This window comes from Microtus oregoni, unplaced genomic scaffold (assembly GCF_018167655.1).
Source record: "Microtus oregoni isolate MIOR12 unplaced genomic scaffold, Mior012 000025F_ref0000491, whole genome shotgun sequence".
In the NCBI taxonomy this organism is placed as follows: domain Eukaryota; kingdom Metazoa; phylum Chordata; class Mammalia; order Rodentia; family Cricetidae; genus Microtus; species Microtus oregoni.
Genome location: NW_024543084.1, coordinates 16,313,237 through 16,331,099, shown reverse-complemented (window position 1 = coordinate 16,331,099; position 17,863 = coordinate 16,313,237). Strand labels below are relative to the sequence as shown.

The 17,863-nt window shown below is 53.2% G+C and overlaps 1 protein-coding gene across 20 annotated transcripts in view; it reads left to right on the top strand.

The window, feature by feature from the left end:
* Positions 1–17,284, top strand: part of Dnm1 (dynamin 1) — a 45,030-nt gene extending 27,746 nt beyond the window's left edge. For 2 of the 20 annotated variants that reach the window (XM_041674292.1, XM_041674293.1), the window contains exons 12-23: positions 3,401–3,471; positions 3,655–3,706; positions 3,916–3,927; positions 5,238–5,351; positions 8,880–8,989; positions 10,097–10,208; positions 10,655–10,666; positions 10,974–11,144; positions 12,740–12,981; positions 13,327–13,542; positions 15,244–15,280; positions 16,695–17,284. In XM_041674292.1, the coding sequence (XP_041530226.1) occupies positions 3,401–3,471; positions 3,655–3,706; positions 3,916–3,927; positions 5,238–5,351; positions 8,880–8,989; positions 10,097–10,208; positions 10,655–10,666; positions 10,974–11,144; positions 12,740–12,981; positions 13,327–13,542; positions 15,244–15,265 (1,134 nt within the window). In that variant the 3' untranslated portion in view covers positions 15,266–15,280; positions 16,695–17,284. Of the gene's footprint in view, positions 1–3,400; positions 3,472–3,654; positions 3,707–3,915; positions 3,928–5,237; positions 5,352–8,879; positions 8,990–10,096; positions 10,209–10,654; positions 10,667–10,973; positions 11,145–12,739; positions 12,982–13,326; positions 13,543–15,243; positions 15,281–16,108 lie in introns of all 20 variants that reach the window. The other 18 variants (XM_041674288.1, XM_041674287.1, XM_041674286.1 and 15 more) reach the window with 15 other exon arrangements.
* The last annotated feature ends 579 nt before the right edge of the window (positions 17,285–17,863 follow it).

Here is a 17,863-nt window from a genome sequence, read left to right as displayed (position 1 = left end):
AATTCACTATGTAGACCAGGCTGACCTCAAACTCACAGAGACCTGCCTGCATGTTTTAAAATCCTTATTATGCCAGATACCTTTATGAACAATTATAATCCCAGATTCTTGGGAGGTGAGGCTGGAGGATCAAGAGTTTGAAGCCAACTTAGACAACATACAGAGATCCTGTTTCAAGACAAACAAAAAGCAAACAAACAAAAAAAAAACAAAGAAAATAAAGCCAAGCTGGGCTCAGCGAGTTAGGCCTCTGGTATGCAAGTGTGAGGACCTGAGTTCGAATCCTCAGAACCCGTGGGAAATCAGGCACGGTCGGGTAGTGTACACGTGTAATCCCAGAGCTCCTACAGTAAGATGGAAAGCAAGCAGCCGAAGAAAGCCAGGCGACAGCACACACCTTTAACCCCAGCACCTGGGAGGCAAGGCAAGAGGGGCTCTGAACGTGAGCCAGACTGGTCTACATAGCAAGGTCCAGCCAGGACCACATAGAGAGACCCTGTCTTGATAGCTTCCCTCAAAAGAAAGAGGAGGAGGTTGGAGCCCAAAGTCCAGCTAGCCTGGTGTTTGGAATGATAATTAACAAGAGACCTTGTCCCAGACAAGGCAGAAGGTAAGGAAGGACAGTCAAGGCTGCCCTCTGACCTCCATATGCACATCATGGTACATGGTATACACACACACACACACATACACACACGGCTCTCACACACGTGACCTGCCTTCTCCCACAAAATCGCTGTGGGTTGCTGCCCAGCATCCCTCCCCTTCTTTTCCTCCCTCCCTCCCTATTTCTCCCTCCATCCCCCCACCACTTTAAGTTGCATGTGCAAGTGGGCGATCGTGCGTGCGTGCGTGTGTGCGTGTGTATGTGTGTGTGTGAATTCACTATGTAGCAAAGGATAAACTTGAACTTCTACTGCTCCTGCCTCCTTCTTCCCCCCAGTGCTCAGATTGCAGGAATAAACCACCATGCCCAGTTGATGTGGTGTTGGAAACTGAAAATGGAAGCCAGGACTTCTTTCATTCCAGGCGAGGCCACACTCCCAGCTTCCCCTCTGCCTCTAGGAATCCGATTCTTGCTGTCCATCCTGCCTTTTTCTTTTCTTTCTTCTTTCTTTTTCTCTCCGTGCCTTTTTCTTGACAATCATTGCACTACTTAACATCCGCTGACATCTTTGACGTGCGGGCAAGTGACTCACTTCATCCTAATGAGTCTTCGCCAGTCCTTTGTGGGCAGAAATGCTTCCTTTGCAGAATGTGGGCCTCAGGAAGGACAGGCTCCAAGCCCACAGGAAGGAGCAGACTTGGGGCTGGACCTAGCAGCCACATGCATCAAGCAATAGATATACCTAATCTCACACTATAAAACAAAAAGAAAGACTCAGATACAAATGCCTGCACACTTTGGAATCTGCAGTATGTGTTCCCCCACCACAGCCTAGAATTTTTCTATGCTTTTGAACATCAAGAGTCTTTCGTTCTTCTTTTGTTTTTGTTTTTTATTTTTGTTTTTTGAGAAAGAGTTTCTTTGTGCAGCCCTAGCTATCCTGGAACTTACTCTGTAGACTAAACTAGCCTCAAACTCATAGATCTGCCTGCCTCTGCCTTCTGAGAGCTGGGATCAAAGGCGTGTGCCACCACTGTCCAGCTAGTGTCTTTCACTGTCAGGTCACCCTAATCTATTTCACTTTCCAATGGCCATCAGTTTGTTCCCGGTTTTCTTCCATTACAAATGATACCACAGCCATGTATGTTGACATAGGCGTATTGTCCTGTGTCAGCTGGGAAGACTGAGGTATGAGGGCAGCCTGGGCAACAAGCATCAACATCTTATGTCAAAGAAGAAGAGGAAGAGGAGGAGAAAGGGGAAGGAGGAGAAGGGGAGGAGGAGGACATGAGGAGAAGCAGGGAGGAGGATATGAGGAGAAGGGGGAGGAGGAGGGAGAGGAAGAGGGGGAGGAGGAGAAAGGGAGGAGGACATGGAGGAGAAGCAGGGAGGAGGAGAAGGGGAGGAGGTGGAGGAGGACATGAGGAGAAGGGGAAAGGAGGAGAAGGGGAGGAGGGGGAGGAGAAAAAGGGGAGAAGGGGGAGGAGGAGAAGAGGAGGAAGGGGAGGAGGAGAAGGGGAGGAGGAGGACATGAGGAGAAGCAGGGAGGAGGATATGAGTAGAAGGGGGAGGAGAAGGAGAGGAGGACATGGAGGAAAAGCAGGGAGGAGGAGGAGGTGGAGGAGAAAAAGGGGAGGAGGAGGACATGAGGAGAAGGGGAGGAGGAGGGGAAGAAGAGAAGGGGAGGAGGACATGAGGAGAAGGGGGAGGAGGAGAAGAAAAGGAGGAGAAGAAAGACTAAAAAAAAGGGGGAAAACTTTCCGTTCTTTAGATATCCTGGCAGCTACATCTTTGATTATTTGGTGAGTTTATCTGAGATACAGTGCTGGAAAGGTCTGTGTTCATTTTAACGTCAAGCATTACTAAACTGTCCACCACAAGGTAGCACTAGCTGCTCTCAGGAGTGTCTCTTGCCTCACGTATGTTGGAAACAGTGTTTCATCCTCACCTTAGCAGTACAAAAAATAAGAATTGCAGTTCTGGGACTGGAGAGGTGGCTCAGAGGTGAAGTGCACTGGCTACTCCTAGAGAGGAGTGGGGTTCGTTTCCCAGCACCCACATGGCGGCTCAAAACCACCTCAGCTCAGGGAATCTGATGCCCTCTTCTGGCCTCTGTGGGCACTGCATACACATTGTGCACATACAAAAATGCAGGCAAAACTTCCACACATACAATATAAATAATAATCAATAAATCTTTACAAAGTAAAAAAGGAGAAATTACAGCTCCATCTCCCTAAGCACATGCCTATCCTGACCCTTTACCAATACCTTTTATTTGTTAGGGTTAAGAGGGATCTTATTGTGTTAACTAAGAGTTCATTACAAACAAGGGTGAGCAAGTTTTGCAAAAAAATTTTTTTTGAGACAGGGTTTCTCTGTGTAGCCCTGGTTATCCTGGAACTAGTTCATGTAGACCAGGCTGGCTTCAAACTCACAGAAATCCACCTGCTTCTGCCACCCAAGTGCTGGGATTAAAGGCTTACACCATCACCACCAGCTGACTTTTTTGCAGATTTTAAAAAGATTTTATAGTGCATATTAATTATATATAATAATTTCAGTTTTTCCGTATTCTTATTGGCTGTTAGTATGTCCTCTATGAAATAGCCATTCATATTCTTTGATCATTTGACCTCTGTTTCTTTTGTCTTTCAGTTATTGACAGTGGGGACTTTTTGCTTATAGACACTAACCTAAATGTGCTGAAAGTATCTCTCTCCTAGCTTGTTAGACATTCTTAAACTTTGTGGCATCTTTTCTATTTGCTCGCCGACTTGTGGACCCCTGAAGGTCATGCTTCTCATTGACATCGAGCTGGCTTACATGAACACCAACCATGAGGATTTCATAGGCTTTGCCAAGTGAGTGCCCCGGGGCTGTGGAGTGACCCCTTGTGTGTGTGTGTGCACATATGTACATATATGTGCGTGTGTGTGTGTGTGTGCAGTAAATTCTGTTAGCCTTGCCCTCCAAGTCCTGAGCCCCATGAGCAGTGGGGCTGGGCCTATTGAGAGTTCTGAGACTCCTCTCCTCTCCCTCACTAGTGCTCAGCAGAGGAGCAACCAGATGAGCAAGAAGAAGACTTCAGGGAACCAGGTGAGTGACCCCAGTGCCCCAGTCTGAGGGACGGAGGGTGCTGGATGGACTCGGAGCTCTGAGGAAACCCCCTCCCAAGGGGAAGGGTCCCACGGGGGCCAGAGAGCCTGTCTGTCATCTGCCAACCTCAAGCTACCCACTCTGCCTCAGTAATCCTCTCTCCTCTCTCCCCAATGCTTCTCCTGGTTGCTATGGTTACCTCTTTGCAGGATGAGATTCTGGTGAGTACCAGGACTGGGGGTCTTGGCTTCTGCAGTGAGGGGAGGTGGAGTCTCATTGGTGATGGGGACCTGCACGTGGGCAGAGGGCACCCTGCGGCTTGAGCACCTTACACATACAGAACACGCACAGGAATTCCACACCTGCAGAGTGGGCCCAGAGCTAGGGAGGTGCTCTTTAAAAGTCCACGAGATGAATGTTGGGATGAGTGGATACAAGACAGGCACGTTTCTAAGAAGCCGACGATGACCTCCAATGGACGTTACAAGATGATGAAAACTCATGGGCCCAGTCCCTCCTCACCTGGCTTCCTGCTCCACACTTCAAATGTCTGCAGAAGCCGGGCAGTGGTGGTGCACACCTTAATCCCAGCACTTGGGAGGCAGAGGCTGGTGGTTCTCTGTGAGTTCGAGGCCAGCCTGGTCTACAGAGCAAGTTCCAGGACAGACTCCAAACCTAAAAAAAAAAAAAAAACCCACAAAACAAACAAACAAAAATGTCTGCAAGAATGGCACTTGCTTGACCCCAGTTATACGCATGACCCTGGAATCCTCAGCAGTTTCCATAGTTTCCAAAGGCTATGCTGGTTAAACATGTTTCCCGGTCAGGCTTGGTTGAGTCTTGGCTATACCCAACCTCAGGTCCTGGGGCCCAGCATGTAGTAGGAGCTCAGACAATGAGGTGTGAAGGAACTGTATCTCAGGAAGGCTCAGTAGGTATAGGCCAGGCAAAGGGAAGAGAAGCAACTGCAGCGAGCACAAAGTTCCCAAGATTAGGAATATATGTCAGAGTAGACCCTCAAAGGATACCTGGAGCCAAGCGGTGGTGGGGCACGCCTTTAATCCCAGCACTCACGAGGCAGAGGCAGGTGAATCTCTGTGAGTTTGAGGCCAGCTTGGTCTACAAGAGCTAGTTCCAGGATAGACTCCAAAGCTACAGAGAAACCCTGTCTCGAAAAACCAAAAACAAACAAACAAACAAAAAAGACACTTGGAATTGCCTTATCCAAACAGCCGACAAACTCTGCTTGCACACTCCTAGCTATGGGGAACCCACTCTCTACCCTCTACCAAAGTGGCCCACACATCTCCGGCTATTTGTTAGAAGGCGCTCTATCCCCAGCTGGCCTTTGCTTTCCTGTCTTCTATTCTGTCGGCTTGTGGTTCAAACCAGGGCAGGTCTGGCCCCCTCCTCTGACCGGTCAGGCCTCAGGGAAAAAGGGAGGGGGCTTTTGATTGCCTCTTCACTCACCCCATCCTCCATGGGGAAGCCTAGCCCCTGCCCACCGACCTCCTGCCCCCTCCTGCTCCAGGTCATCCGGAAGGGGTGGCTGACCATCAACAACATTGGCATTATGAAAGGAGGCTCCAAGGAGTACTGGTTCGTGCTGACTGCTGAGAACCTGTCCTGGTACAAGGATGACGAGGTGAGTCCAGGGCCCCTGGTTGTCAAGGGCCAAGGGTCAGGCTTGGAACATCCCATAGGCTGACAGTGGCTAAACCACACCCCAGAAGTCTGAAAAGACTCGTATAGGGAGCAGGGTGGGATATACAGCCAGAGAGGTGCCCTTTCATCCAGGCTGGAAGGAGAAGGTGGCAAGCCTGGAAGCACCCTGGAGTGGGTAGGCAGGGGTGCTGGGTGCTGCTCCCTGACACAGCAGCCCAGGCCTTCCTGTTTGCTCACTCTAGGGTGTGCCGCCTCCTCTGTGGCCCCTACAGGACCATGACACATACATATCCAGCTGCCAGACACTCAGTTAACCCCTGCATTCAAGTACCCTCAGCCCCTGCCAACCGCGGCAAGCTGCTCAGGATACATCCAGGCCAAGGGACCAGTAGCGATGACAGCCTGCAGAACTGCCCCCCCCATAATAGCTCCCTACCTCCTAGGGCCCCCAGGGGCCCCCACCACTCCCCTCCTGTTACTGGTCTCCTTTAAGAATGAGTCTCTTTGGCTTTCACATCTGGATTCCAGAGGTGACCAGCGAGAATGGGGGGGGGCAGACAGGGGGTGTTGTGGTAATGAACTCCAGCTGGCCAAGGAGTGGGGGAAGGGACCTTCTTCCTCCTGAGTGGGCTGCTCTAAGACGGTGCTCTCAATGGGGCAGTAGCATTTTAGAGTGGGGGACTGTGATTTGGGACACCGTGCTCCCTCCTTGATCACTGTTATCCTCCAAGCCTGCCTTGGGACAGGGCCCCACCTCTCCACCTTGGGCGGGGTCCTCTGTCGTTACTGGCGGGGGCGCCAAGCCATCTGGACCTCATTACCCCAACCCTGGCCTCTCCTCGAGCCCAGGGGCCCCTGGAAGGGATGGAGTATGAGGTGGTGTGGGACTGGGAGGTGGCTTCCTACCCTGTCATCCTGGCAGTCCCCCTAGACAGCCCCCATGGGTCTCATGTTCCCATATCTAAGATCCCCTTAGACAGAGTTAAGGGGATGGTGGCCCTATAATCTGGCTTCACCAGGTGAGCCAAACTGGAGGGGCTTATGTATATCCAGGGTGGTTTTTTTTGTTTTGTTTTAGTTTTGTGCATAGATTTGAATTTAGTTGTGTGTGGAAGTGGAAACTGGCTGAGTAGTGTATGTGGAGAAGTGGGACCTGCACGTGTGTGTGTGTGTGTGTGTGTGTGTGTGTGTGTGTGTGTAGTAGGGGGTGTTGTGAGCGTGTTGAGGGTATAAACACCTAGGTGTGAATTTGTGTGCTTGCATGTGACTTCATTGTCTGTGCTTGTGTGTCAGGGTGGGGGTGGGGGTGGGCTGGAAGAGGGAGACTGAATGAGGGATATTTGAGAATATGTGTATGTGTTTGGGAGGTGAGGATGGGGGAAGGGAACTTCCCATTGTGAGGCTGAGTGTCTGAGTGTGAGTGCATGCACTTGAGTGTGAATTTGTGTTTGTGTGCGTGCCTGGGCATGGGTGAGCACTTTAAAGCTGGGGTGCACAGATTATACCTCTCAGTTCTGGTAGTGTGAGCGCTGAAGTGAGTGCTTTGTCGGGAGGGGAGTGCGTTTTTGCACTAGAATAGCTGGAGTTCAGGCTTGGGCAGGCGTCTGGTCCCCTCTGCCCAGTCACACACCCTTTAGTCTTTGGGCTGGGGAAGCCTCTTCACAGACAGGCAATCACCCACATCACCAGCCCCGACGGACCCCCCCCCCAACTTCTCTGTCTTCCTCCACTGCCCTCCCCCATCACCACAACCTCCCATCGGTCCCGTAGCTCTGCATCTCCCTCCAGTCCACCCTGTGCCCCCCAGCTCCCTTCCCCAAGTACAGGCTCTGGTTCTGGAAGACAGCGGGGTTGGTGTGGCTCTCCAGCGACGGTGCCGAGGGTCTAACCCAGCCCAGCCTAACCAATGTGCAGACTACTGTACAATTTGGGAGTCCTGAACAGGTAGTCTAAACACTGGGTAGACGGAGTGGAGGTATCCTCTGGTCCATCCAGGCGGCAGCATCTGTCCATCCGGTGGGAGCTTTGGTCCCATCCCCTGGAGATACGATGCCCCCAGCCCCAGCTCCCATGTCCCCCAGCCCCAGTCAGCCAGCCGTGGTCCCTCTCTGCTCCTGACTCCCCTTCTGCCTCCTTTGACGTGGCAGGGGCGAGCGGGAGCTGGGCTGGAAGGAGGGGCCTGGGGAGGGGGCTGGCAGGAAGGGAGGGCTGGGGGAGGAGGCCACTCCTACCTAATGTCCAACCCTGAGCACAAGGCGGCTGTGGCGGGCCTCCCTAGATGGGTTCCAGATGTTCCCTGGCCGCGTGTGCAACTTCCTCCTCTCCTCCCCCAGCCGCCCTCTGGGGCTCCTGGCCACCCGCCTGGCATAAAGAGGGCTTTATGTGGCTGCATAGACCAGGCGGGTGTGTGGGGCAGAGGGGTGGAGATGACGCCAGGGTGGGAAAGCAAGGTCCTCCTAAACCCAGCCCCTCACCTGAGATCCTAGGGAGAGCTTATGGAGTTCTAGTAGACCATTCCTCCTGCATAGGCCCCATGGTGGTATTAGGTAGGTGGGCCACAGGGATACAGGGAGCAGAAACTTCTCCTCCTTCCTGGTGCCCCATCTGGGATGCCTCCTCCCAGGGTCCTCAAACCCTTCCTCTGGGACGCACAGCCTACAGACACAAACACATCTGTCCACAGACTTCCATAACTTCTTCCACAAACAACACACCAACAGTCTAGCCCACTGCACAGACCATGTAAGACTATTCTTACGTTCTATTCACAATCGCCACACGCATCTAACAGTGACAAACATGTTTCCACATGGTCCCATGCATAGATGACCTATATCCTAGAAACATAAGCACACACAATGGTGATGGACTTGCTTGCTTGGCTTTGTGACAACAGCACAAGCACACACGTGCTCACAGACATACAATTTCCAGGCTTGCGCTGTGTGTCTGATTGGTAACACATGGATGGCTGGAGCAGAGCAGGGAGCGGACTGAACCGGCCCTTTGAAGCTTCCGGGACTAGTATATCCCCCCCCTCCCCCCCGCCATCTCTGTAGTCAGGAAATGAAGTCAGAGGCAGTCAGGCTGGAGGCTGGAGCCTCATGTGAGCCATCTTGCCTGAGGCCCAACCTGGCCCGTCTCCAGGACTCGCTTAGGGTAAGATGAAGGAGACACCCTCAGTCTCACTGCCTTCGCCAGCCCCTTAAGCTACGGCATATATACAGGGCTACTAGGATTGGCTTGAAAGTCATGGTGTGATGTGTGCGTGTGAGTGTGTGTGTGTGTGTGTGTGTGTGTGTGTGTACACGCACACGAGTGCATGCACTGTACCCAGATGGTCAGGGCTCCATGGCTAGGATTTACTGTATAGCACCACGTGCAATGGGAAGGGTTAGAGCCCTGGGCTACTTTGGGTGTTCACAGCCCTGAGGTGCTCACCAACATGGAAAACTCTGAGGGTTGGAGGCATAGCAGCGCCAGACTGACCCCTCGTTCCTCCCAACAGGAGAAAGAGAAGAAGTACATGCTATCTGTGGACAATCTGAAGCTTCGTGATGTGGAGAAAGGCTTCATGTCAAGCAAGCATATTTTTGCCCTCTTCAATACAGAGCAGAGGTGCTTGCTTGCCCCTGGCTGAGCTTCTGAGACCCCAGACCCTGCAAGCCCCAAACCATGCCTGCTGTGTAGAAAATGGGTACACAAATCCAGGGACCTGCCATCAGACAGCTACTAAGTTTCTACTCAGTGATAGGTCCATGTCTAGACATCTTCTGCCCCTTCCCCTCTCCCCTCTCCTTCCTCATTCCCTCCCTCTTTTCACAGCCAACCACATAGTGGTGACTTGGCACAGAACACTCTGCCAGGCACTAGAAACAAAAAGTCTAAAGGCCCAGTCTCCTCTGGGACGGTTTGGGATTAGACCTCACATCTCCAGTTCCAGGCTGGCTCTGATATAGGCTATTTCCTACTTTGAATCCCACCCGGGTGGTGGTGGCACATGCCTTTAATCCCAGCACTCAGGAGGCAGAGGCAGGCAGATCTCTTTGAGTTCAAGGCCAACCTGATCTACAGAGTGAGTACGAGGACAGGCTCCAAAGCTACACAGATAAACCTTGTCTTGAAAAACAAAAACAAACAAACAACAACAAAATCAAAAAGACTCACAAACAGCTGCAATTGGAAGTCTCCAGAAAGCCAAGGAGTGTACTGAAGAGGCCTGAGACCCAAGCCGGGGCTTACTGGCTGACTGCGGTCATTTAAGTAGTCCAGGCTGGCCTCACACAGAATACTCTCTGCCTCAGCCTCTAAAGTCCAGGCTTTGTGCCGCCCCCCCCCCCCCCCCCCCACACACACACATAGCTGAGGGCCAAACCCTGGGCCTTATGCTTGCTGGGCAAGTGCTCGACCACTGAGCTAAGTCCCCAACCCCTCAAATACAGGCTTTAGAGTTTGCCACCATGCCTGGCTTCTGTTTCCTACACATTGGGTGACTTTTCCTCCTGACGCGTCCCAGTGGCCACAGCAGACAGGAATCATTACCAGCCTACCTCCAAATGAGAACACTGAGGTTGGAGAGAGGAGGGACCTTGCCTAGGGTTCACAAGAAAGTTAGGGATAGATACCAGGCATGAGCATGAGGACCCTAAATCCCACACGGGTCCCTATCCCCTGAGCAGGGTGGGGCTTTTCCTCATCTTCCCGCCTGCCTACCCCATCCTGCAGGAATGTCTACAAGGATTACCGGCAGCTGGAGCTGGCCTGTGAGACGCAGGAGGAGGTGGACAGCTGGAAGGCTTCCTTCCTGAGGGCTGGCGTGTACCCTGAGCGTGTTGGGGTGAGCGGTGGTGGAGCAAGGGGGAGGGGCCAGCTGCTTGTCCCTGGGGGTTCCAGGGCACCAGGCTTTGAGAGGTTCCCAGTCTGTATTTGGCTCACAAAGAACAAGCTACCTGCATGGGTTTCAAACAAAGCTCCCCAGTTTCCCCGTTGTTTTCCTCCAGTGGCGTTTTGTTTTGTGTTTCCCCCTCCCTGCCAGAGGGCATCTTTGAACTTTCATGCGCTGGTGGCTTCAAGTTCCCATCACACACACACACACACACACACACACACACACACACACACCCCGTCACTGCGGCAGGGTCTGTGTGGACCAGGATTTGAATACACTCCACGAGGCTCACATAATCCCTCCCTTTCCCTCTCTTTCTTCTTCGAATGTGCTCCCTGGTGGCAATGCTGGTGGCAATGCTGATGTGGCTTCTGTGCCTCTGATGTGGCCTCCAGGACAAGGAGAAAGTAAGTTTGCCCTTTCCTGCTTCCTGCCAGGTTCCTGGAGCCTGACACCAACTCTGGCCAAGAGAGGGAACTTGAGATGTTCTTTTCCAAAGTATAGATTGAGAAAGGGGGACAAAGACTAGCCACTAGCATTAGAGTCAAGTCAAAACCAAGTCTGGGGTCCTGAGAGGCTCAGTGGGGAGCCCAGAGCCCCAGCTGTCCTCAGTGCCTCTGTGTGGCAGGCACCCTTGCAGGGGCCGAGGTTTAGGGACACCTGGAGTCTGACTGCCCAGGACCTGACACACTGATCCCTGTGTTCCCAATGCAGGCCAGTGAGACCGAGGAGAACGGCTCTGATAGCTTCATGCACTCCATGGACCCTCAGCTGGAGCGACAGGTGGAGACCATTCGGAACCTGGTGGATTCGTACATGGCCATCGTTAACAAGACTGTGCGGGACCTTATGCCCAAGACCATCATGCACCTCATGATCAACAATGTATGTCTATAGTTGGGGGTGATGCAGGGGGTTCCGGAGGACCACGCAGCCATTTGGATTTTTTTATTATGTTATTTACATATGCACAGGGCAGGGGAATACTTGCCATCTTTTTTGTGTGTTGGTCATGGGACAGCTTGAGGGAGCTGGTTTCTCCTTCCAACATGTGTGGGTCTTAAGGATTGAACTCGGCCATCAGGTGCAGCAAGCACCTTTATCCACTAAACTAGCCCATAACCCCCAAACCTTAATTTTTATTTATTCATTTTCAAAGCAGGAATTCACTTTGTAGGTCTGGCTGGCCTTGAACTCAGAGGTTTGCCTGTCTTTGCCTCCCAAGTACTGGGATTAAAGGTGTTTAACACTATGCCTGCTTCCAAAACCCTTAGTTTTAATAGTATTTATTTTAAGCCCAAGATATCAAAAATATTCTTGTTTTGACTTTTGAGATAGGGTCTTGCTGTGGAGCTCAGGCTGACCTCAAACTTGTGGATGATCTCTGCCTGGCTCTACTTCCTGATTGCTGAGGTGACAGGCACGTCCCACTAAACCTGGCTCCAATCTAGAAAATACTTAACAAGATATGTTACATACTATTTTCCCATTGAGTTTTTTGTAAACCCACTCCAGATGTTACATATCCCGTGAAAATACATCATATTAATTTGAATTTCAGGGAACTTGCAGCTGCAAAATGGATATGCATCCCTGGGTTGACCCAAACATGCATGCTCTTCAGGAGGAAACAGGAGTCTTTGCTTTTTGAGACCTTAGGTGTCGCTTTGAAACACACTTCCAGGACCTCCACAGCCCGGGGCTCAGTGAGAAAGTAGAGCCTCAGGAAAGCAGCAGCGGGTTGGAATGCTGTTGGCTGTGTCACGAATTCCCTGTGTGATTTTGAGCAGGTGAACTACCAGCTCTGAGTCTGTTTCCTGATGTGTAACTGCGGTCAGGACGGAATGCTCAGGAAGTGTGGAGCAGCACAAAGCCGGGCACATGGCGGTGTTTGGTAGATTTTTGGACAAGGATTGCCTCAGACTGGGGATTGTTTTGTTTTGTTTTTGGCTTTTTGAGACAGGGTTTCTCTGTGTAGCCTGGCTGTCCTGGAACTCAATCTGTAGATCAGGCTGGCATCGAGCTCCACCTGCCTCTGCCTCCAGAGTGCTGGATTCCACCACTCCGCAATGCCTGGGGATTTTAAGTGGAAATTAACCGTCCACTACACACTGACAACTTTGTCTCAATCCAAGGACACATTATAATTATATATTTATTACTTTCTTTCTTGGGAACTCAGGACATTTTAAACTGTCTTCTTCCTTTTTTTTTTTTTTTGGTACTGAGAAAGCCTAGTAAGTAGGACATTAGACTCTGGGTCTCCTCCCACATCCCAGACCTAAGGCTTTCCTCTCTGACCATATATTCTAGTCTAAGGAAAGGACATTAGATGAGGTTTTGAAGAGACCTGCGGGTTTAGGCACCAAGCAGAAGTTGGCATCTGAAATGCCAACCCCAACTCCCAGTTCTACATCCAGTCCCAGTGGGTCTGGCCAACGACAGGGTTCCAGCCTCCTTCCCTCTCTGCCCCCTTACAGACCAAGGAGTTTATCTTCTCCGAGCTGCTGGCCAACCTGTATTCTTGCGGGGACCAGAACACACTCATGGAAGAATCGGCCGAGCAGGCTCAGCGGCGTGACGAGATGCTGCGCATGTACCACGCACTGAAGGAGGCGCTCAGCATTATCGGCGACATCAACACGACCACCGTCAGCACGCCCATGCCCCCGCCCGTGGACGACTCCTGGCTGCAGGTGCAGAGCGTACCGGCCGGACGCAGGTACCAGGGCCGGCCCCCACGGCCCCAAAGCCCCCCAGCCCGGGGCCCGCGGGAGGAGGGCCGGGACCGGGCAGTGGCGCGCCCGGGTCTCGGGGGCTCCCACCTGGAGCGAGGGGCGGAGCTTAGAAGAGGGCGGGGCTTGTCGCGGGGCGGGGCTTGCCATGAGCTCTGGCTGCGGGGCGGGTGGCGCCGCTGGGGGACGGGGCTTAGGTTCCGACGCAATCCGCGGCCATGGTGGGCGGGGCTTGCTGCATGGGCGGGGACAGCCTGGGCTAGGGGCGGGGTCTCTGGTGGGGGCGGAGCCACTCATCTGCTCCTCGCTTCTTCGGCCCTTGTCGCTCGTAGATCGCCCACGTCCAGCCCCACGCCGCAGCGCCGAGCCCCCGCCGTTCCCCCAGCCCGGCCCGGGTCGCGGGGCCCTGCTCCTGGGCCTCCGCCTGCTGGATCCGCCCTGGGGGGGGCGCCCCCCGTGCCCTCCAGGCCGGGGGCTTCCCCTGATCCCTTCGGCCCCCCTCCCCAGGTGCCCTCGCGCCCCAACCGCGCCCCGCCTGGGGTTCCCAGGTGAGTAAGGGCTGAAAGCGGCGGGAAAGGCCACTAGGCGGGCGTGACTGGGAGGGAAGTGGAGTCGGATTCCAGATCCTTGGCCTAGCAGTGGAAGCGACCCTCTCCATCCCAGGCACTGGGGCCGGTGGTTGCGAGGTCAAGCGACCTACGGCCACGGGCCAACAGTCCGGGCTGACGGTCCTGCCCCGCAGAGGGCGCTGAGTCCCGGAGGTGGTCGTTTCTGGGGAGGAGGCACTGGTGCTTATACCACCTGCCCCCTCCTTTTCAGCACTTGCATGGCGCTTCCTTCTTTTTTCATTTTTCTCTCCATTCTTCCCACACTTTGCATTTCTGAACCGTTGCCCTCCATCCTCCTCCATTCCATTCTCCACTCACTCGCCCAACTCCTGGTGAGCCTACCTCACGACTAGGGCTCTGACCCCAGATCCTCTCTTTGAGATCGAAGATTTCTTCAATTACATTCAGAACTGCCTTGATGCCTGCCCCACTTTCCAGCCCTGACTCTTTTAAGCTTTCCCAGGGTGGTGTCCAGCCTCTGGCACACAGGATCAGTCCAGACTGTGATTGTGTGACCAGCAGGGTGTATGATGTGTGTGTGGGCGTGCACACGGGTGTGAGTCTGAGAGTGGCACCCAGGCATGGAGAAGGATAGGAAGCAGCTGGGGAAGGGGTCTGGTGGGGATCATGGACAATCTGGTAGTCTGGAACCAGAGGGTGGGTGTGGGGCAGGGACAGAAACTGAAGACTATCCGACCACCAGAGATCTCTAGGAAGAGGAATACACTTCAGCCCTTGGCTTTGCCTTCTTGATCCATGACCAGCTTTCTTTCCAGTAAGTTCACTCAAATAGCTGACTCACCCTGCCCAGTTTCCACTGACCATAGTCTCTGAGAAAGAACACATTATCCGATAGACCAGTAGCATCTGTTTGCAAATCTAGATGGCTGAATGGCAGAGCTGGGTGTCCAATCCCCATGCACCAGTTGAGGCAGGGGCTCTATGGGGCTATGATGAAACAGTAGGGTAAAGGCAGGCAGCAAGCATGTCCTGGGGTTGGGAGTCCAGAGATGCTGGTTTATTCCCTTTAGCAAGTCACCTTCCTTCCCAGGGCTTCCATTTCCCTTCTCCTGAGTAAGTATGCTCCACTTTTCCAGGGCAATGTCCAGATAGAGACAGTGGGCCACTATACTGATGGGAAATGTGGCTGGCTGGCTGTAGGGTGGGTCAGGCTGGAGACAGATTTGTGGAGACTCAATGCTCTAGAGAACCATGGAAGGTTATTGGGTGAAGAAATGAAGCTGGGTCCTAGAATACAAGCCCCAGTCCCTTATGGAGCAGTGTGGTAACCCTATCAGCACACCAGGCCTGAGTGTGCAGGGAGCTGGTGCAAAGGCCTTCTGTGTGCAGGCGAGCTTCTGTGTTGTGACAGCTCATGCGTGTGCTTCAGTGTGCCGAGTGGCTGCATGTCCCAGATCCGTGCTGCACGTATTGGCTGGCAATGGTGCTGGGCAGTGGGAGGTGGGAGGTGAAATGTATGCGTGTTTGTGGGCATGTGTGTTAGTGTGTGCATGCAGGGCCTTGAGGCCTCACAGCATGTGTGTGCACGCCCAGGCGTGTGCGTGTGTGTGTGTCCTAACCCCACGCCTGGCTCACCTGTGTGTTTGTGAACTGCCCTGTTGATTTCGTGCTGTCTTTCAGAATCACTATCAGTGACCCCTGAGGAGTGTCAGCTACGGTAGGTTATGCTCTCAGCCTGCTGCATGAAGTGTGTCTGCCCCCTCTCTCCTCGCTGCACCAGCTCCATGCTGAGGACAACCTCGGAACCTCTGAGCCAGGCCCCTCCTCCTTCTGCAGCTCTAGACTCCCTCTTCCTGTCCTCTGCCAGCTGGCTCTCTCTCTTCCCAGTGAGCCTCGGGACTCAGCGCCACTACTCAAGGCCCTTTCGCCTAAACTGAAGGCTCTGGGGACAGGTTCCATGCCCAGGCTGGTAGATGTAGGCTGTCAGAGACACCAGACTCATTGTTGACAGTGTAGGGGCTGAGAGCTTGGAGAGGATGTTTGTGGCTGGCCTCTGACGGGGCTAGAGGCCTTCATACCTAAAGTGTGCTGCCAAGGTAGAGCATCTAGCTCCCACCCTGGAGCATGGGCATCTAAATCCACCACAGAACCAACATAATGACCTGACACTAGACAGTAGCCATAGCTGAGTCAGGGCTCTGGTTGGCTAATGATTTCAGAACACTTAAAAGCCTTTGCCATTCTGTCAGCCCATTAAGAGCTCACAGGCAAGGCAAGGACAAGTAGCCCGCCCCCTTTTCTCTTCCTCCTTAATACTGCACATCTGCAATTAATGGCCATGTCCTCAGCCCCAGACACAGAGCCAGCCCGTTAGCTCCTACACTTGGCCTCTTCTCAGAGTGGCCTGTACCTTTTAGCTAATGGCACTGCAGTGTCTACTGACTTGGCAAGTCAGCTTGAGTTCTGCCTGGCTGGCCACAGGATCGCTGTGACCTGTCCCAGCTCTTCCCCAGCCATTGACGCTCACCCTTCTGCTTTTCCCCAGCAGGAAGGGCCCAGCCTCACCTACGCGACCTGCAGCCCCCAGACCAGCGGAGGCTCCCCTCTTAGACTTATAAGTCTTTGGCCACAGGCATCGGCTGCTTGCCTCCCAGCCTCCCCAGGGTCCCCTCAGAGGACTCCTGGGCTTTCTGACCACCTGAGGGGCCTCCAGGGCTCCCTCCAGTCATCCCCTTTAGCTTCACTCTCCTGGTTCAAGCACTTCTGGCCTCATGGCTGTTACATGGGACTCCCTGAGGCTTGGGGTGGCCCAGGGCCAATGGGATGGGAGAAAGAGTGACCAGAGAAGAGGGAGACCCTATGGACACATTGCCTGGGTGGTGTGTGAGAGGCCGTGTGTGTGGCAAGAGAGGGCCACCAGCCTCCACCCAGACTACCTGCTAGTTATGGCCCAGCACCTCCCATCTTGCCTTTTTCATTCATCAACTGTCTGCCTCTTTTCTGGGAACTTTGCCCACATCCACACCTGCCTCATCCCCTCTGCCTCTGCTGGGGGTGGCTACTCTTGCCTTACCAGCTTCTCCTTCCTTTTCTCTCTCCGGTTCTCTCTTTGCTTTCTCTCCAACTGCCAGCCGATCGGGTCAGGCAAGTCCATCCCGTCCTGAGAGCCCCAGGCCCCCCTTCGACCTCTAACCAGATCCCTTCTACTCCTCGGAGACCTCCCTTACCAAGCCTGCCTGGACAGCTGTTCTGTGACTTGACAGTGGCTCCCCCGGCCCTATAGCGTGTTCCCTTCATCTGTGACTTAGTCTGTTGTAGTGGTGAGCTACACATCCAGATGTGATGCTGGTGAAAACTTGTGCCCTCTGTGGTATTGCTCCTGCGACATTCTATAAATATCTATAAATATACCTATATATATATATATATATATATATACACATATATATGGCTGACACAGCCTCGCCTATAGTATCAGAATCAACCATCATGCTGTCCTTGTGGAGTCTTGTGGTCCAACTACAAGGGAACACTGTCACTCTGACCCTCCCCCAATGTGCCACCTCCAGTGAGCTTCTCTGTCCTCTTGGCCTGTGGACGGCCACCCCCTCGGCCATCCCCACTCTGCAGCATTGGGATGCTGCACCAGCACCTGTATGGTTCTCATAGCCACCAGTCTTGCTGTCTTGGCTGAGAATAAAATCCATTTCTGGATGATGGGGAATTGTGTGTCCTCTGCTGGTTCATAGTTCGTATTCTCTGTGGAGCTGGGGGGAGGGGAAGGTGTTAACACTGGGCACCAAATGCAGGGTGAGGAAGAGCCCCTGCTAGGGTGCTATAAGGTGAGTTTAGTAGGGCCTCATCCTATGAACTGCTTCCACCATTAGGGGGCAAGACCATGAACTCAGCCAGGAGACTGAACTGAGGAGGCCTGCAGCCTGAAGGAGAACAAAAATGGGCCAATGTATGGACAGGCTAGGGGAAATGGGGGACAGAATGGAAAAGGTCTGGCCTGTAAGTCAGCACCCTTAGGTGTTGTACCCTATCTATGGTGTTCCACCTACATATAGGTCAGTCTTTTTTTTTTTTTTTTTGATTTTTCGAGACAGGGTTTCTCTGTAGCTTTTGGTTCCTGTCCTGGAACTAGCTCTTGTAGACCAGGCTGGCCTCGAACTCAGAGATCCGCCTGCCTCTGCCTCCCGAGTGCTGGGATTAAAGGCGTGCGCCACCACCGCCCGGCCATATAGGTCAGTCTTGACTGTAACCCCATGACACTCTCACTGGGATCCCTCAGCTTCAG